Source organism: Leishmania infantum, chromosome 19 (genome assembly GCF_000002875.2).
Source record: "Leishmania infantum JPCM5 genome chromosome 19".
Classification (NCBI taxonomy): domain Eukaryota; phylum Euglenozoa; class Kinetoplastea; order Trypanosomatida; family Trypanosomatidae; genus Leishmania; species Leishmania infantum.
The window spans coordinates 180,272-199,764 of NC_009403.2; the positions used below are offsets into that span (position 1 = coordinate 180,272).

Below are 19,493 nucleotides of genomic sequence, written 5' to 3' on the forward strand. Positions count from 1 at the left end.
GTTTGTGTGTGTGTGTCGTGTTGCGCAATCTCCGTCGCCTCAAGCCGCGGCATTCCACAAGATCGTGCAGTGACTCTCCACACTCCAGTCTGGAAGACTCGATGGCGCGAGTTCAGAGTGCTCTCGTCGTGCTTCCCGCATCGGCACCGCGTCAGCCCGCACGGTCGGAGGTGGGAGATGCCGCACATGTTTCGCACGCGTGCCCTGCGTGGGCAGTTGATTCGTCTGGATCCTCTAACGCATTCTCCGCGCCTCACCGTTGCTCTGCGGACCTCCGCGTGCACACAGCACTCGCACTTGTGGGCCCTCGGGCCTGCTTCAGGACAGCGTTGCTGTCTGGGGTGGGGTGGGGAGCTCGCTGTCTCCCTCTTTCGTTTCCGCCCCGTGGTGACATGGAGCGAGGAAACGGGATGGAGACGGCGCACCGTATCTCTTCAGCGCTTGGATGCCTCTTGTTCTCCGACTCTGTGTATCCTCCCCGGTTGGAGGCGCTTGCTGTGACGGTCTGCGGCTGGGGTAGTCGCCGGCGCGCTGGCCGTTTTTTTCTTGTGTCGGTTGCCTGCGCACGCGTGGATGCCCGGTGCGCGTTTTGGAGCGTGAGCGTTTTCGTCGGCAGACCAGCACCGTGTCAAGGCTCTCTCGGCTGGAATAGAATACGAAGGCAGCCAAGCAAAGAGAAGCGGAGAAACGGCGAAACGGAGGAGCTCCCGCCGCCAATGTGTGGCTGTGGCTCTCTGACCAGTCGATGCTGTGCGGTGCGGAGGCAAACATCTGCGTTGCTCCTGCGGCCCTCCCTCTGCTCTCCTCCCGCCGTCATGTGGCCATCGCGGAATGCAGCGTGCGCCCCCCCCCTTCTCCCTCCCAATCTACTTTTGTGTAACTGTGGGCGCAAGAAGCCCATGTGTGAGGTTGTCATATCCGTAGCTCATCCGTCTCATGCCGTCTTCTTTCTCTCTATATATATGTGTGGGTGCGTGCACGCAGCCATATGAACAGCTCTCCTTTCCTCCATCTTATTCCTCTCTCTCTCTCTCGCGCTGTCTGCCGCCCTCCGCACACTGTATTACGGGGCGGCGTGCGCGATGGTGCGCATGCGTGTGTGCTTGCTTCCTTTGGACCGTTACGTGTAAGGTGGCAAGACGGACGTTGTATTTCGCTCCTTTTTCCTCCATGCCCAATCCAGCACGGGGCTACAAATTGATCAGTTCCTAAGTGTGTCCTGTCTGTGGTAAGGACGAAGCGTGCGCTGCCATCGTGCGCACGACCAGAGTACATCCTCAAGAGTGAGAGAAGGCAGCGCGTCGCTCTTCTCGTTTCCTGTCGAAGCCATTGTTTATCAGCTCCTCCGAGTCTACTGCCAAGCTCCTCTGCCTTGCCGTTACCCCCTCTCGCTCTCTGTTTCCCACAGATCGAAGTAGCCTAACCCCGCGACTGTCTCAAAGATGGCCACGAGTGCGCTGCCTCTTAACTCCACTACTGCCCTGGTAAGTGCAAACGCCGCGGCCGTAGCCGAGGCGGACGCTGATGCGCAGGCCGTTGTAGACCTCGTGAACAGGTTCGTCATCAGCACTGTTCAGTTTCTCAACCGCTTCTCCGACGAGTGCGAGTCGCGGCTCGTGCAGACTGAAGAATCGCTGCAGCAATTAGAGCTGCAGACGCAGCTCTTGGAGCACCTGCTCATCACAAGCAGTGCTGCCGACCCCGAGGCAGACGAGGCGGAAGAAGAGGGCGGCGATCACTCCAACGATGACGATGGCGGCGCATCGTACCTCGCGGATGGCGATGACCAAGACATGGTGAGGGACGACGGTAGCGAGGCGTCGGCGGCGTACGACTATCGCCAGCGTCGCGGTCGCGGTCGTCGCGGCGCTAGCGAGAACGGTGATGCAGAGAGCGTTCTGGGCCTGCCGGCGCCGCCGCCGAAAGATCGCCGCAGTGGCGGCCCGCCCCCACCGCCTGGCAACTACCGCAAAGGTCCGCCGCGACCGCCGCCGGGGGTGGCGCGTGCGGCTGCTGCAGCGCAGGAGGCCGAGGCGGCCCGTGTCGCCACGCTGGCAATGGTCGGCGCGCCGGTGCTCATGCCACAGCTTTCAGGTGATGCCCCAGCCCCGCCACCGCCGCTGGAGTTGCGCCCTGGCCGGTTACTTATGCGGAATCATCCAAGGCTGCATGGCTACTTTGAGTTGCTGTCCTTGCGCGTGCCAGCGGCGTTTGTGAAAGCCAAGATGCAGGCGGACGGTTTCCAGGGAGAGTGGCTCGACACGCCGGACGCGCCGGCGCCGAGTGGTCTGTCCGCAGCAGTGCGCGCCTTCGTGGATGAGCCAGACTGACAACCAAAAGAGGCAGTTTGCGAGTCGCGATGGCCCAACCGCTCTTACCGCGCGAGCTGCTGCATGCCCCAGCCGACTTTCTGTCCCTCTCTCTCTTCTTGGCCACCACCCTCACCCCGCAACATGGGTACTGCTTCTTATTCGCTTCAACGGTGTGCATCTGTGCGTGCGTTTGACTTTCCTGGGCTGCGTTGCTCATGCGTGCCTGAACCCCCCCTCCTCCTCCTCGCCACCACCACCTTACTACACCTCAGCTCTGCTCAGCTCCTTTTTCCTCACAGGACAACACAAAAGACGCCCTTCACATGAGTCTCCTCCTTGGACGATGTGGGTCAGCGACGCTGTTGCAGCGGCGGCACCTGCCTCTACCCTCCCCACCTTCTGGCGTATGTGTGGGAGACTGCCATGATGCGGTAGCAGCGCTGTCGCGCAGCGCCGACGCGTGGCTTTACTCCTCTCTCCACCTCCCTTTTTTTTGTTCTCTCTCTTTCCCCTCCTGCATGCAATAGGACAGTGACGCGTTCATGTGCGCGTCGGACTGTGCAGAAGGACCGGAAATTACGCTCTCGCTTCTCTTGACGAAGGACGTGCATTGAAAAAGAAAAGGCAGCCTCTGCCGTGCCAGACAAGCAGGCTAGGCCCGCGCGCAACAGTCATGTCCTCCTCTTCTGGCCAGTACAGCGGCAGCGGTGGTAACCGAGGCAGCGGCTTTGTGCACCTCAACACTCCGGCCAGCATCCACTATACGGTGGGGAAGACTCTGTCGCTTTCCGCCCTGCGCCAGCGCAAGTCCCGCGTGGAGTGCGTTGTGTTGCCGGAATCGATGTCTGTGTGGCGCGACGCCTTCCAGCGCTACTCGAAGGAGGAAGGCTACAGCAGCTTCGCCGCTGATATTGAAGACGAGCGCACTGGAAACGGACCGATTCTGCCGCCGCTAGTGCCGCAGCGCGCTGGCCCGGTGCGCCGTCGTGCCGGCAAGGCGCTTGTGCGGACAGATGCCTTTTTTTGTGCTTCATCGTCGCCGGCGCCGCTCGGCACCTCCGCATCTGCGGCACACACCGGCGCCGACAGGCCGCCCCTCACAGGTGGTGCCGCTGCCACTAGCAGCACCACCACCGCCGACAGTGCGAGTTCGTCGAGTAGACTCAGTAACAATGGCACCACTGCGACATCTGCCGACAGCGTGGCCGATGGTTCGACTGGGCCTACGGCGAAGCAGCAGCAGGATGGCATCCCCATCGTTAGCCATCACAAGCTTTTGGGTCGGCAGCAGTTTGTGTACCCCGATTACGATGGCGTGCTCTCCGCCGGCGTGGTGCCGCAGATCGTCGTCACAGCTGAGGAAAAGGCGGAGGAGGCGGCGGCGAAGGCCTTCTACATCTCTCCCCTCACCATGACGGAGGAGGAGCTGGCTGCCTTCGAGGAACTGCAGGGGCTGTGGAAAAGTCGCGCACGCAGCCACTCCTTCCTTGGCGCGCAGCACCGGAAAGCCGCCAAGGGCGTGGTGGACCCGTCATCGTCCGCGGACGTGCTGGGGGCGGGCGGCGCGGGGCTGCCCAAGGTGCCCAGGCGCGAAGGAGTGGCAGGTGGCGCCTCCCTTTCCTCTCGCCGAGGGAATGAGGTGGACGTGCCGGCCTACGCCGAGGCCGAGACGGCCGTGGAGGAAGAGTCGAAGCTGGACAAGGAGCTGTCCGAGGCGCTGCGCATGGCGGATGACCTCCTGCGCTTTGCTTAGGTTGATGGCGGTGATGGTGGTCGCATCGGGGATGAATCTCACGACCGATCTCCGCATGCTTCGCATGACTGTTTTTTTTTTGTTTCTTCTTCTCCTAGCATTTCCGTCATGTGGTGGAAAGATTTCGCTGGGCATGCAGAGAGAAGGTGGTTTGAGCAGGCGCATGCGTGTTTGTTGGTGTGCACGCCCAGTCCTCGACAGCGAGTGGCTGCCCGAACAAAAGCGGCGAATCGGCGTGGCAGGCGGCACCAGCGTATTCAAGGCGCAAAAAGGAAGAAAACAACCTGGGTGCTTATCGCACCACCTTTCCATGGTGTGGACGTCATCCCTCAGTGATGATGGAAACTGTCGGCCGTCACCGGTGATGCTGCCATTTTGAGCAACGGACGGTGAAGCTCAAACATGCTGTGCGAGAAAGGCACCGACGCGCACATCCAGCCAACACGTGCGGCGGGTACACAGGACCTACTTGTCTCTCTCTCTACTTTCTCTTATCTGTGCATCATCGTCATCATTGCCGCCACTACCACCACCACACTGACACTCACACCCACGCGTAACACCGCAATCCTGTACCCTTCCCCCTCCCTCGCCCATTCACCGTAATGGCAGCAAAACAGCAGCCACGCGTCGAGCTCTCCTTCTCTCTTCTTCCACGTGCCCACCCCCTTCCCGTTCTAAGGAAACCATTTTGTATTGCCTCGTGTTGAGTGGTGCACAGCTTGGTTGCGTGCTTGGCCCTGCGCGTGGTCTGTGACCCCTCCCTTCCCCCCTGCCAGCAACCGTCAAGCCTCCGGCACACCCACCCACCCCTTCCTCCTTTGTTTTTCTTTTTGGGGGGTCAGTCCCTCAGCACATCATCATCAATTCGCCGAATTTTTTTTTCCTTGTTCTTGTTGGCTCACGTTTCCATCGCGATTCGCGCGTGAGGCCCCTCGAGCACCCTCACAGACGAGCCCGCACACGTTGCGATGCACGGGAATACAGACACGCACCATTGAACCACTTTTTCTTCATTTTCGTTTTTCTCTGGGCGTGTGTATTCCTTGAGGTGGACGCTGTGTCTCTGTGCCCCTCACAGCCCTTCTTATCCCCCCTCCTTCGACCCCCGGATTCTTCAGTTGCCCCCCCCCCCACACACACACACGCTCACGCAGTGTGTGAGTGGCTACATCGTGTCGGTGCTGCTCAGCTTCAACGCAAGGCCGCGTTGCTGTAGCACGTCCTCGTCTCCCTCTCTTCTTTTCTGTGTATACGTATACCCTTTTCCACAATGCTGCGTTTCTGCCCTCTCGCACACGCCGGCGCCACTACCGCGACAACCACCGCGGCAGTGGCCGCCACGGCTGCGCTGCAGCTCCAAACGCGTCGCGCCTACGCCACTGGCGCACGCTCGACCGCGCGCGAGCGGCGGTACTATACGCAGCCGTTACGCACACCCCAGTACGGTACCAGCACCATTGTGGGCCGTCAGAAGAGCGATGCTGACGCTGCTGCAACGTGGTCAGGAGAGGCCTCGTCACCCGTGGCGGAGGAGATCGTTACTGATCTCCACCGCAGGCTTGAGGTGGGGCACCCCAGAAGCACGACGCGCTGCCGAACCGCGCATCAGTCGCCCAAGGTGCAACTCATCGACTTCATCACCTCCCGCTGCCGGCCCGTTCGTTACAACGATGCTGGCGTACCCGTGGAGGGGTCGCTGCTGCTGCTGCCGTGGCGGGAGCAGCTACGGTTGTGCACTGCCATCCTCGCGGCGTTCTACATAACCAAGGCCTTCTTCGAAATGGTGCGCTTCGAACTGCTTTACTACGGTGTGTGGAAGGTGGGCTACCGCAACGACGGTTCCTTGATGAAGCGGCTGCTCTACTACGGCTCGACGGCGATGCTCGCGGCTGGGTTGCTGTTCAGCTTCAATCTGAACTTCTTTCTCTCCGCGTGCGTGGTTGGGCGCCGTGAAATCGCTCTGCACACGCTGTGCAATGTTTTCGCCTACGTGATGCCACGCCGTTTGCTGCAGCCGCTGGTGCGCCGGACGGTGTGCTGATGGTGTAGCCGAAGGAGGACTGAGCCAGCCCCATCCCCTCTCGTGCCCTATCAACGCACACGCCATCGCCCATGCAGGAGAGGCGGAAATCGCCTTGCCGTGGTCCGTATGGGCGAGTGTGATGAGGCGAAGGCAAAGCATGCGCAGAGACACAGAGACCCGCCCGAGCACACGCACTCGACTCCTGCAACCCCCCTCCCCCCTTCAGCGTCACAAGGATCCAGTGCGACCTACGAACGCGCACTGTCAACTTTTTTTTTGATATTTGGCGTCGCTGCCGACACTACCCCACCACCCCTACCACATACACATGATGCACCAGTGAGCACCATCATGCTCGACAACAGTGGAGTGGCACGCTCCTTCCCTTCCACCGCCCAAGATGAAAAAAAAACCTCCAACTCGCTTTTGTCGGCGGGGAGGAGACGCGCCAGCGGGGAATGGCAAGCGGCGTTACTGGTGTCCTTCTTTTCGTTGCTTCGCACGTTGCGCCTGTCGTTTTCTGAGGAACAACAAAAGCCTGACAAGAGGAAGTCCAAGAGCCAGCACTGCTTTCCTTGCCCTCCCCCTTCTCTCTCTCTCGCCCCCAGTGTGTCTCTCTGCCACTTGCGCATGAGAATGTAAAGACTGAAGGCGAGTGGAAGAGAAGGACGCATGACTGTCACCTCGCATGCTGAGTGTTCCTGTTTTCCTGTAGCTTCCCCCTCCCCCTCCCCCCCCCCCCCCACACCGCCGCCGTCGTCGTCGGCTTTTCCTTTATGTCTCTCATTATGATGCCCACCGTCGCGTTCCATGTAGAGTGTGTGTGTGTGTGCTGCTTGATTGTGCGGTTCTCTGTTTTTTTCTTGGCCGTTTTCTAGGTCAAATCCTCAGTTCCTGCCCCGTCCCCCTCCCACTCCATCTCGTTGGTGGTCTCCTTCATATAAACTGAACGACGCACACACACGCGCACGCGCACAGGCGCATGCGCTGAACAGTTCACCACTCCCCCCTCCCTCTACCTCCTCCATCCTCCCCCCTTTTTTTTACGGTGAACTCTGTTCATCACATCTTCACATCTTCTCGCGTTGTTTTTTTCACTCCTTTCCCTTGGGTCAGCGGGTCTGATTCGGCCTTTGTCGGCGTGCTGCTGCGCTCTCCCTCCCTCCCCGCTTGTTCTTCGTCGCGCGACGTACCGCCATTCTCGCACCGCACGGCATCGCATGCTGCACGTGAACACGAGCAGTAGGGTTATTGCAGATGAGCTGCCCCGGTGTTCTTGTATGATGGCTCTCGTACTCCTCGCTCGCTTCCCTCCTTGCGAGGTAGGCTTAGCATATTGTACTCCTTTTCACTCGGTACGAAACACGCTCGCTGTCTTTCTTTCCCGGATGGCGGGGGAGGGGACACCTCAGCCGGGTAGCAGGATCTACCACCTACTGTTTTGGAAAGCCGATAAGCCCCTCTCCCACCTTATCCCTCCCAGCGCCGAGCCACACCTGGCGGTGGCGGGACCAAGCACCGAAGGCTTTGTGGATTCAGTGCGGTGCGTCGCTACTGCCGTCGGCGGCGAGGTCGCGGACGGCGTTGCGTCGGAGCGGACTGCGACCGTGCACGCGCTTGTGCCATGGACATGCTAGTCAGCGTGTGAAGGTGGCTCGGACGTATGGCGCCCGCGGCCCTGACTGGGTAGTTGTGGGGAGCCTGCGCCACCCGGAGGGATGCACGAGGCGGTGACCCGCCTAATGGGAGGCGGCTGTGGGGCGGCCTGCGGAGCCGGTGGGGGTGGGGGGCCGGGTGTGTGTCTGTGAGGTTGGAGGCAGGGCTGTGCTGAGATGGCCGAGTCGGTGCATTGCCATGGCACGTGTTTCCATGGCTGCTTTCGCATCACGCGGAATGGGGGGGGCCTGTGACAGACCGGTGAGAGGGGAGGTGTCGAGGCTTGGTGAGTTCGTGTTGTAGAGCACAGAATGGACCAGCGGGAAACAGAAAAAAGCTCGTGCTCGCTCACCTCTTTTCGCATAGGACTTTAAATGCCTCTTCTTCCCCTACGGCGCCCCGCCTCCACCCCTCCCTCTTTTCTTGTTTTTCTTGGTTCTTCGTTCCTCTCTCCCTGTGCCTGTATGACGATTTGGGGCGTGTGCTCTCGACACATACAGGCTGAGGTCAGCGTGAGTGTATTTGTATGTGTGTGTACATATGGCGGGCTGGTGCCAGCTCGCCGCTGCCTGTGTCGCTCTTCCTCTCGGTCTTTTCCTTTCTTGTGTTTTGTTTCTCTCTTATTCCTTTGTCATGTTGTTGTGCTGTTTCCTGCCTCGCCCCACACCTCACCGCCCATCCCGCGCAATTCAAGGGCTCGCGAGTACCACACGAAGCGAAGACCCAGCATCCACGACCGCCGCGAGCACCGGACAGGACCGAGGCGCAGACAAATTCCCTCGAACCGCTAGTTAAGAGGCAAGGAAAGACGTGCATGAATGGTTCTGAGGCGAGCGGAAGGACGACGTAAGACAGCGCGCTGCGGCTGCTACCCAGAAAGAGGCAAGGAGCACACATGCACGCACACGCAGTGCAACCATTTTCTTATGCACACGACAGCGCAGAAAAGCAAAGAGCCCCGCAAAACTGCATCGCTGCGTCGCTGATGGTGACATGTAGACTGTCTTGGCGTCCACACCATTGTGTTGTGGATTCGCTTCTCTTTTTTGATGATTGTTGTTGCCAATGTGGACTATTCCCCCCCCCCGCCTCCTCAACAGGCTTTTGTACAGCCGACTTGATCTTTTCCCGGCTCCCTTTTGCTCCACTCATCTTCCTCCTCTTCCACTTTCATCACTTCTTCTTCCATCACCGCCCCACTCTCCCTCCCTCACCCAATCGTGGGGCACTGAATGTCTCTCTCGCTCTCTGTGTGCTCTTTTTTGTTGTTCGGAGTCGCTCGCTGGACTTCTTGTACTGTGTTTCCATGTCCGCGCCGCCACCGCCCCCTTCTTTAACCCTACGAACCTTTCCTGTCTTTACCATGCTGACGCTGTGGGTCTTGCGTGTGTCTCCCCTGTGAGCGAGTGGTTGCTTCATTACCTTTATTATGGGCATGTGTAGTTGTTGCGCGTCCTCTCTCTTCAGGTCCATTCCTGCGCGTTCTTTTCTCCTTTGCTCGAGGTTTGCTGTTTTCGGGTGGTGTGTGTATGCGTGTGTGTGCCTTCCTCTTGGTTCTGTGTCTGCTACTGCTACGTCGCTTCTTCTGTGTAGGCCCTTATCTTTCTTTTTTGTGTTCGCCCTAGCTGCCGAAATGCCCGCGCCGCCACCTCGAACTCCCTCACGTGCTCTTTCCGTGGTTGCGTTTTGTTCCACTGTCTCTCCCTCTGTCGTTGCGCCCCCTCCTCCTCCTCCTCGTGGGCGATGACGCTGATGGACGGGGTGGGGGCTGGGGCTCTGTCCCCACATCTCGTAAACATCTGCGCTGTGTTTGGATGCGTTGGCCCTTCCACTTTTTTCTTTTTCATGCTTACAGATTGAACCTCTTGTGCGCGACCGTAGTGCACAAACGACACTTCCACGCGCCCCTGGTCGTCTTTCCATCAATCATGTGGAATTCTGGTCTTCCACCGGTGCCCCTCCGTCTCCATCACGGCAGAGGATCACATCAACGCCTGTATGCTGGGACTCTGCGTATGCGTGTGCGTGTGTGGCTCAGAGTGGATGTGTCACCGCGATTTGGCGCAATAGCAGAAGACATCCGGAAAACAAGGCCGAAAAACGAAGCCTAAAGGCGCCATCTTGGGCACACTTCCTCAGCACACCCTGCACGCGCACGCACAAAATTTTCAGTGGCCCGACCCTTAGCGCTAGCAGTACGCCATGAGGACAACGGCTGACGACATATGCGATACCCAGCACCTTTCAATCGCCAGAAATGTGTCCGTAAATCGTTGAAGTGTAGGAAGACAAAAACAAAGAAAAACGAAAACGCCCGTCCCATCCGCGGACACCGCCTCCTATTCCTCTGCCATGAAAGCGCACAACGCGCACGGACGCGCCGTATGCGTCTTTCACACGGCGAAGCCTCCTCTTGTCTCCCTCTCTCTCGCTCTACTCACATCCTTCACGTCTCTGCCCTCGGATGGTATCGATGTACACACCAACGCTGCCCGCGTACGCACATGTGTCCGTCTTTCTGCATGCGATCGCCACCGCACTTGAGCACGTGCACACGCGTCAGCGAAAGCTTTCTCGCACAATCACAGCTCCATATGCTCGCTCGTCTCAACCTGAACCGCATCATGACGCCGTCGGCGGGTGCTTCGCTCTGCAGGGCACGATCATCGCTGACGGTGTCTGCGCATCAGTCGCTGCGCGCAGCGCAGCGGCGATGCGCCACCAAGGCCAAGGCATCAACCAAGGCAGAGCAGCAAGCAACTTCTGCCTCCGGTGGAGCTGCAGAGGCGAAGGTCACGTCTCAGCATCCAATCTCACACGGCCCGCAACGCAAGGACTGGCGCACGCACAAGGAGATCGTCTACGTCAAGGGTGTTCCAGCCAAGGGGAGCCTCTTCAAGCTGCCATTGGCGGAGCAGCTTATCATTTGCCTTGTCTTTTCCATTGCCGGGTCAGCCGCGGTGTACCTTGTGCGGCCGCAGATACGGTACCTCTGCCATCACGGCTTCCTAGGGCTCACCGACGAGGCGGGGTGGATGAACGGGCCGTGGCTCTACCGCCTCATGTACTGCCTCATCATGTTCCCCAGCTACTCGCTCATTCTCTTCGTTGTCGGTGGGTTGTTCGGGCGTCGCATCTGGTTCTCCTTTATGATCCACAAGATGTGGTCCCGCTTCCTCACACGCAGCGCGTCGCGGCGGCTGGAGCACTTGCTGGACCTGCAGCACTATTAAGGGGACGGCGGCGTGAGTGGCCCTGTGCCCGTAGCGCGACCGAGGGCCCCTTGGCATGCAGAGATGGAGAGGAGGCAGCACGGGTCGATGCCAGACGCCACAGCTTTCCTCTTGGCTTTGCCGAGTAGTGCGTGTGTGTATCGCCTTGCCCACTGACTCGCGTTTGCTGTCCCGCCCTTTTTTTGCTTGGCCCTGGCGGTTGTCCTCCCGCCCCTCTGGGCAGCGGGAATCTGGGTAGAATGATGCGATGGCGGTTGTTGGACACGGCTCAACATGTGTGTCTGTGTGCCTGTGTATAAGAGCTTCTATGAAGTTATTGGGAAGAAGAACGACTTTGTGAAGAGGAGACCGTGGCGTTCGCTGAATGCATCGGGCGATGTGTCGGGCGAGCGGATCGCTGCCCCAAAAAGGAGGCGGAGGACAATAGACGAGGCTGCTGAGTCAAGAAAGGGGCCCGTGTGCCTGGGAACGTGTGTGAACAGCGGGTTCCTTCGCCGATTGACGCGTCCTCTGCACCGAATGAATGGCAGCTGAACAAGTGCGGTTCTACTCCTCTCCCACCCTCCCGCACTTTGGACCGTGGGCGTCGTGTCTCCTGTTGACCTACAAGGCATAGAGGCATCTGCCGCTCATGTCGCTTGCCCTTCCACCTCGTCCGGCTTGCTTTCTATTCGTCCCTTCTCTCTCACGGATCTTCGTCCTCATTTTCGACCTTTTTTTTGTTTCGGTGGCGCACGTACTGCGGCACGCCACACCTTCAGCGAGTGCTAGCCCAGCCTGCATGCATCCTCTTCCCTCTTCTTCACCACCCCATCAACCACCTCCTGCATCTCCCTCTCCTCTTTCCTCAGTAGTGGATCGCTCTTCGCCAGGGTGTGCACTCACCGCTTGGCCACGACCCACGGAGACCTCGGAGGAAGAACTGCGCGGCTGTGTGTGTGTGTGTTATTCTGCCGTTCACCGGATATCGTTCTGCTCACGCAGGCGCACACACACAAACACGTGTCGTTGCTTCTGCGCCACCTCTCTGTGCACAGGCGGAGATACAGGTTGGCTCTGCTTGCGCGGGACAAACTCACACACAGATATCTGTTCTCCCTCTCCCTCTCCCTCTCCCTCTGCCGCCCCCTCTGTTTTGATTTAGCTCAAGGACATGGAGGACACGATCAACGTCTTTGGTCGCGGCACACCCGCCGGCGAGGCAATTTACCGCTGCTACGTTGCCCCTTCCAAACCCAGCACGCTCGACCCTCAACTCGCAGCCCTGCTGGCGCGTCGACGCCAAGAGCGGGAAGCCGCCGAGGCTGTGCAGGCGCACCCGAAGCCCATTCCAAAGTCGAAGGCACCGGTGCGCCGGCCCCGCGTTGGCTTGGGAAGGCGGCCAACCGAGGAGGAGTACGCGCGCTGGCGGTTGCAGCACATCCCGCACCGTCGCTCCAAGGCCGCTATAGAGGCAGAGGAGGAGGCGCACAGGTGGGTGCCGCAGCCCGTCAGCGACCGCTTCGCCCGCCCGGCTATCACAGACGCCGAGAAGGATCGGCTGGCGGATGTCATGGCCTACGGCGCTGAACTCCCCAAGCCAAAGGAGTTCACCGGGGCGCAGCGGGTCCGCCTTCACCGTCTCGAACCGCGCGCGGAGCTGGAGGACCGGTTCGCGAAGCTGCGTCAGACGGCGCAGGAGGTGCAGAGCGAGCTCGCGCAGCTCCGACAGAGTGCCCCCGGCATTGTTGCCTCGTTGTCCTCCGGCGGCCGTGTGGCTGAGAGTTTGTTGGACCCCCAAACACGACTCTCACAGCGCCGCTCTTGCGAAGGTGGCAGCGACTCCGCCACCACCTCTCCGTGTCCGCTGGTGTCAGCCGCGTCGCCTGGTGCAGCCGCCGCCCGGGATGTGCTCAGCATCGGTGGCACTCGTGTCAGCCATCAGGGTGACAGCAAGATGAGCACGATCGAACGCTGCCGGCAGGAACGGGAGCTGCAGAGCCACCTGGGTACGGTTATTGCAGAGATGGAGGCGGTAGACCGGGAGCTGAACCGACTCCCCATTTATTCGTAGAGATATCTGTACCGGCTTAGCTCTTTCTGCTACGACCTGTGGCGTGCTGTTGCTGCGCTTTCTCTGGATGTACAGCTCACCTGCCCCCCCCTCCCTCTGGTGAGCGGAGCGCCACACATGCACACACACGCAACGCTTCCCGTCGTCACAGAGGGGCGTTGCCTGCCTTTGTGTAGGTGCGTGCGTCTGTGCTCATTGCTCTGTGTGTATTTTCCAAACCCCCAAAGTGACCAGTGAAAGCGTGAAGACGGTTTCATCGCCTCTCCAGGTGATTCATCTGTGCCTAGTCGTGCCTGCGAGCGATGATGTGAGATCCCGTCGTGTTCGAGCTCGTCTACTCGAAGATGACGGCGCTGCCACTCGAGCCCGCGGCCTTGGGTGGGAGGGCGGGAGAAAAGAGGGAAAGGGCAAGCACCTGCGCCGGTGCGACGCGGAAATCACGTGTGCCGTGGTAATGCCCTACCCCCCTCCCAACGCACGCACACGCATAGAGAGTGACGCGCATGTGCTACGGCGTGGCGCCGGGTTCTTGATCCATTCTTTCTGCTCCCTTACGCGCCTTTTCTCCTCTTGGTTGTGTGGCAACTCGCTTGTACGCATGACGCACACACATCCATCCATATATATATATATACAGATACCCGTGCTGTTATGCTTCCCTCGGCCTTCATCGCTGGCGACTGCTCTTTCTCTCTCTTGCTAACGAACGCCACGGGCATCAGTGAGCATGGACACAGGGTAACCCCCCTCCACACACACACACACACACACAGGTAGCGAGGCGCTCCGGGCTGTGCGTCTTTGCACGCCCTTCTCCTTTCCTCATCTAGAGTAGACGGAGGTGCTCCGTTGTGCCTTTCTGATCTCGTTCCCACATATATATGCATATATATATATATATATATATACTTTGACTTCTTCGGTGTGCGCGAGTGGGACGGAAGCGTGCCGGTACACGAAACTCCCTCATCTGCATACCACTGGCCGCTGCGGTTGCACACCTTCCTCTCGCCCCACAGCGTGCGTGACGGTGTGTCAGGCCTGGGCGCTGCTGCACATGCTGCTGTTGTCTGCGAGCCGCTTTTCTTATGGTGTGGTGCTGGTGTCCTCCACAGGCTAGATTTTGGTGGACTGGTATCCCTGCCTGCCTGTGTGTGCGTATCTGCGTTTGGCTGCACTTTCGCGCCATTCCACACGTCTCCGTTCCTCCTCCACCTCCTCGCTCTAGTCCGCGGTCTCTGCCACACCTATACACATATATATATATATATTTGCCGTTTGTGGCGCTGCTCTCCATCGTGTTCTTTATGACTCACACGAGCGATGCCGAGTCACTGCTGCTTCGCTTCCTGGAGGTGGAGGATGGGCTGCACCGGCCCACGGCTCGCCACCAAAGCTCCCCTCTACTGGTCCAGATGAACTCTTCCGCCACCCCCGTTGATGAGGCAGTGACGCTGAATGGCCATCAGGCCCGTCGCTCGTGCAGTGTTTCGGAGGCGCCGGCGCAAGCGACTGCTTGCTGCGAGATGGCGGCCCCGCCATCTTTGCACCGTGATCTGCGCCGCTCCAGCACCTCCAGCTCGTCCGGTAGCAGCGACACGCAAGAGGAAGCAGCGACACCACCTCGCCGCTCGAGCAGCAACCAACATGTCATCAACCCCACTACACTTGAAGACACAGTTGCGCGGCCGTCCGCGCCGCGCAACTCGATTCCAGGTGCGTCACCGTCGCCGCCGCTGTCGCTGTCACATCCAGTCGTGCAGTTTCTCACTAGCGTGCAACTGCAAGGCTACGCCGACCGCCTCATGTGCGATCTCGGCATTCAGTCCCTCCCAGACTTGGTGAGGCGGAGCGCCACTTTGAAGGATGTGGCTGCGCTGCTGGGGCCCTCTGCATCGCTGCAGCAGCACAATGAACTGCTGCGCGGTTTGCGACGGTGGGAGCGCGAAGAGGCGCGTCGTGCCAGAGCAGACGCTGCGAAGGAGCGACGGCGCGCACGGAAGGAGGACCGCTCCACCAACGGGGCGACTAAGGCGCTTGGCACGCATAAAACTCCGTCACGCACCACCAAAGCGAGCATTCAACGCGTGACGACCGCCTCGTCGGAGGATAGCGGTGGCCGTGCGAGCGGACGAGGAAGTGGCACCGGCGGCGGTCGGCAGCCGGCGCCGCTCCTTGCCACCCTTGACAGCTGCGTAGGCAGGTGCGCAAGCGCGTGCTTTCGCCTTTCGGACGTGTGCGACCGTGTGCTGCAGCCGCACACGTCCCCAGCCGCCTTCGGCATCACTGAGGCAGCCCCTCATGAGCTCTCAAGCGACAGCGGCAACGTCGTCGCATCGTCGTTGGAAACACTGCCGGTTCCTGCATCGTCGTCCATGTCCTCCTCCTCGCGCCCCTCGCTGACGACGAGCGCCACCCAGCTGATGCGACAGCTGTCGTATCGATGCAGCCACGCTCGTCTAGCGGCAGCTCTTCGGCGCCGAGCTGGGTGGAGCCGCTCTTATCACAACGGTCGCGATGGGCAGGGCGAGCCTCTGGATACGACGTCGAGGACAGCAACGCAGGTAGCGCCGTACGACGTGGATGCGGAGGACCTTGATGCTGTGACGACGAGCGGCGCGTCCAGCCGCAGCGGCAGCAACCACCGCGGAGTCAGTCATACAAGCGAGGCCTCGTGCCATCTTGAGGCGAGTGTGCCTCCCGCTGAGGGGGATGTGGGCGACGACGCTGATGCTGCGCCGTCAGACGATGAGAGTCTCGCCAGGTGTGTGCAGCAGGCGAGCATAGCCTCTGCCGCGGGTGTAGAGCGCTGTGAGGCGGTGGAAGGGCCCTCAAATGCGGAGGCGTTGCTGCCACCAGCGACGCTGTCCTCGGCTTGCTACTCGTGTGAGTCGCACCTGTCCTTCATCCTGTGCTCGTTGCGCGAGGCGGCGGAGGAGCAACCTGTCGTGCCGGACCTGATTGGCTCTGACGGTGCCGATGGAGAAGGGCCAGCAAGCACACAGTGGGCATCAGCCGTATCGGACACGCCATGTGGTGCATTCGGCGACGCGCTCACCGGAGACGGCTGCGCCACTGCCGAGTCTCATCACCCCGTCCGCAACGACCTTGTGACTACAAACAATATATCCCTCAGCGCCCTCTCCGCCCGCGCTGAGCTGCAGGTGCTTCCTCCACGAGAGCCAGCGGTGACCCTGACGCGTGCGAGAGGATCACCAGCTGCGGAGGAGGCAGGTAGGACGGCAACCGCCGACGCACACACGACCGCAGCGAAATATCCAGTGCTGGATAGCGACGCAACTTGCAACGCATCGCAGCATCATCAGCGCCTCAGCCCCGTTGCGCTTACACACGAGAGCGCAACACAGCCGCGACAAAGCAGGGAGACAGATACCTTGCTCGCGACAACTGGTGCCTCTGCCGCCCCAGGGGACGCCCCGGAGGCATGTGCACTACTGGAGAGACGACTCGCAGACGCACAACGCCGCCTCAACGATGCGCTGCAAGAGGCGCTGCAGTCCTACAACGCCGAGGTGAAGGCCGTCCGTCAGGCAACAGCCGTGCCACTCACGGACACTGCGATAGTAAACAAGTGGGTACCCCTGCGTGCTGTTCTGCAGCCCATACCGTTCTCACCACGAGCATCGAGCGCGTGTGCCCGCAGCGCTGCAGCAGCGGAGCTCGGCACACCAGCGGAGCGTGTTGTCTGGGCGCTAGGTGCCGAGGGCGACATCGACAGCGGCGAGACACACTGGTGCTCTTTCCCCGCTCCTAACGCGTCCATGTCTGCTGGTGCTGACACGGAGGTGTTCGCTGCCTGCTCTCCTGCTACGGGAGCCGCGCTTGATTGTGTGTGCGCTGATGATAGGAAGGCCCTGGCAGCCATGGCTACCACTGCCACCTCTGCGCGCACGACAATGCGTTCCACAGCCGCGCCGGTAGCCCCGAGCTGCCGCTCTGCGGTGGCACCAGCCGCCACGGTCGAGGGCGTCGGGCTCGCCAGCACAGGATCTCTGGACGCTCCGACCGCAGCGGAGTTGATGGAGTCTCGTTCAAGCAGGGACAAGAAAAGCGAAGAGGATGGCAGCGTCAGCTGCGAAAGCGTTGGCCGCTTGACGGCCGGCACGCAGTGCCTCTCCACGTACGTCAACATGGGTGACGCAGGCAAGGCAGCGGAGATTGCGGCGGCGGCTCCCATCGACAAGTTCGCAGCGGAGGGGCGTGACGATAGCACGGCTGCTTTTCTCTGGGTATCTCAAGACTCCCCGTCGACGATGCGGCAAAGCCCATACGCAGATGCCGCTGCGGCGGACTCCGATAGGAAAGAGATTGCATCGACCAGCGACGAGTGGTGGGCGGCGTACGGCATCGACGCGCTGGAATGCACCCAGAACAGTGCCGACGGCGGTGCCGGCGGACGGGCTGCCTCGCCCAGCACCAACGCCGTGCATCCTCATACTACCTCCAATGGTAGCGGTGCGGTGTCGACTTCTCGAGTCTGCACCCCGTCACCCGCGCCAGTGGAGGTGATCGAGCTCACCTCCGGCACCGATGACGAGGATGCCGACTCTCGCGGCGGGGGCGGCGACAACAACAACGAGCACGACGCGCGCAATCGCCCACCAGATGCATCTTCTTATCGCCCCCCGCGAGCCGCTCCCTCACTGCCGCTGCGAACCTCGCCGCCACCCCGCGATGACCTTGGCGGGGGTATCACGATCCCTCCGCGCACTGGATCTACGGCGCCGATGCACTCATGGCGGCCGTTGGTCTTGGACAGGCGCCTGCACGCGGATGCGTGGACGCACATGACGAACGCCGAACTACGCCAGCTCTGCTTTGAGTTCGGCTTGATGGCTCCGTCACCGACCAAAGGGGACACCACGTCACCTTTTCCTGCAGCTGCAGCTGACTCTCCGCCTGTCCTTGCGCGTCGTGGCCGGTCAGCTCCATTGCCGTCGTTGGCAGCAGCCTCTCCAGCATGTGCGCGGAAGTCGGCTGTGTCGCATGAGTCTTCTCCGGAGCGGGATCTGTTTGGGCTGCCGACGCTGACGACGGCGGTCCCCGCTGCGTGCAGGGAGCCCTCACACACGGCAGCGAAAACCGGCGATGGTGCGCCACCGCCGCCGGAGCCGTCGTCACCCGTTTGCGCTTTCACGCAACCCGAGAACGGTTCTGGCGGCGCCAGAGCTGCTGTTGCTGCTGCGACGGCAGGGGCAGCAAGTGAGCATGTGGATATCCGGCAGCGGTACCAACGACGCGCTACCTTGCTGGAGCGCGAGTCTTTGTTGGAGGCGCTGCGGCTACTTGCTACACGGCTCCGCTTTCGACACACTGTTGCACCATTCTTTCTGCACCGCGTGGCGCGGCTTAGCGGACTGCCCTACAAGCGCATGCGTGCCGCCGACCTCTTGGACGAAGGCGCTGTACTCACCCGCGATGACCTCAAGCAGACGCGACGCCGCTACAAGGCTGAGGAACAGGCGGAGGTAGAGCGCTGCATTGTATCCGCCCTCGTGGCCGAGGCGGCCGAGGCGATGGAGCAGGATGCACAGCGCGTCGCGTCTCGATGGGCGGTGCTCCCTTTGTTCGCGGCGGAGGGCGGAAACAGCACCAAGATGAAAGCGACACCTGCCCGCAGCGCACTCGCGTCCCTCCCAGACGGCGGGGTGCGGTGCTGCTACGACCAGATCCTTCTAAGAGAGCCTGTGAACGTTTTTGCCGCGGTGGCGGCAGTCCAGAGATCCTTCCCGCATATCGCACATACCCGTGTGCAGCAGCTTCTCGCTGCGAATGAGGTGATTGCGGAGGCGGTCGTCACGGTTTCGGGCCGCTCGCCTTCGCCGCTACCGCAGCTATCCACAACAGCGCAGCGCGAGGGAGGACAGGCGATCGCAGTGCCTCGGCCCTCAGGTGAGTTGACGGACGGCTCGACGCCCTCAATGCAAGAGACGCTCGGCGGCGGCATTTCGCTCCACCGCGGCAGCGGCGCCGTCCACTCGTTGGCCACAACGACGCCTCTCTCGCAGGAGGAGCGGCAGCGTGCGAATGCGCGGCACTACTTCGCGCAGCGAGGTTACATGACTCGCCGGCAGCCCGGTGGCTGGGGTCGTGGCCGCCGCTGAGCATCAGGGCAAGAAAAGGATCTCTGAGTGTAGGCATGCCTGCGTGTGCGTTTGAGTCTACGTTGGTTGCTGCGTGGGCGCTGACGACCCTGAAACTCTTCCACGACGCGCCCTGTGCTGCGGTCTTTCGCCGATGCTCTCTCTCTCTCATGTTCCGCCTTCTCTTCAGAGCCCGGGAACGGCAGAGGCCCCGTGCCAAAGGTCCCCGCTGACATACACCCACACGCGTCACCTTCAGAGGGAAGTGAGCCGTGGCGTGACTGCTTCTCATCCTTGAGGCGCGCACCGGGTCTGTCCTCTCTTGTTTGGTCCATGTTGGCGCGCAGGCACGCCGT

At 60.9% G+C, this 19,493-nt stretch overlaps 6 protein-coding genes across 6 annotated transcripts; all 6 read left to right on the plus strand.

The window, feature by feature from the left end:
* Positions 1-1,442: 1,442 nt before the first annotated feature.
* Positions 1,443-2,330, plus strand: LINJ_19_0460 (conserved hypothetical protein; the record flags this gene model as incomplete). The annotated part of the gene is made up of 1 exon (XM_001464972.1): positions 1,443-2,330. The coding sequence occupies one exon, from the start codon at positions 1,443-1,445 to the stop codon at positions 2,328-2,330; it is 888 nt and encodes a 295-aa protein (XP_001465009.1).
* Positions 2,331-2,985: 655 nt separating this feature from the next.
* CBP30 (putative nuclear cap binding complex subunit CBP30) lies at positions 2,986-4,065 on the plus strand (the record flags this gene model as incomplete). The annotated part of the gene is made up of 1 exon (XM_001464973.1): positions 2,986-4,065. The coding sequence occupies one exon, from the start codon at positions 2,986-2,988 to the stop codon at positions 4,063-4,065; it is 1,080 nt and encodes a 359-aa protein (XP_001465010.1).
* A 1,273-nt stretch (positions 4,066-5,338) lies between these two features.
* On the plus strand, positions 5,339-6,109 carry LINJ_19_0480 (hypothetical protein, unknown function; the record flags this gene model as incomplete). The annotated part of the gene is made up of 1 exon (XM_001464974.1): positions 5,339-6,109. The coding sequence occupies one exon, from the start codon at positions 5,339-5,341 to the stop codon at positions 6,107-6,109; it is 771 nt and encodes a 256-aa protein (XP_001465011.1).
* A 4,232-nt stretch (positions 6,110-10,341) lies between these two features.
* Positions 10,342-10,980, plus strand: LINJ_19_0490 (conserved hypothetical protein; the record flags this gene model as incomplete). Its single annotated transcript, XM_001464975.1, has 1 exon — positions 10,342-10,980. The coding sequence occupies one exon, from the start codon at positions 10,342-10,344 to the stop codon at positions 10,978-10,980; it is 639 nt and encodes a 212-aa protein (XP_001465012.1).
* A 1,153-nt stretch (positions 10,981-12,133) lies between these two features.
* On the plus strand, positions 12,134-13,033 carry LINJ_19_0500 (conserved hypothetical protein; the record flags this gene model as incomplete). The annotated part of the gene is made up of 1 exon (XM_001464976.1): positions 12,134-13,033. The coding sequence occupies one exon, from the start codon at positions 12,134-12,136 to the stop codon at positions 13,031-13,033; it is 900 nt and encodes a 299-aa protein (XP_001465013.1).
* A 1,307-nt stretch (positions 13,034-14,340) lies between these two features.
* On the plus strand, positions 14,341-19,158 carry LINJ_19_0510 (conserved hypothetical protein; the record flags this gene model as incomplete). Its single annotated transcript, XM_001464977.1, has 1 exon — positions 14,341-19,158. The coding sequence occupies one exon, from the start codon at positions 14,341-14,343 to the stop codon at positions 19,156-19,158; it is 4,818 nt and encodes a 1,605-aa protein (XP_001465014.1).
* Between the last annotated feature and the right edge of the window lie 335 nt (positions 19,159-19,493).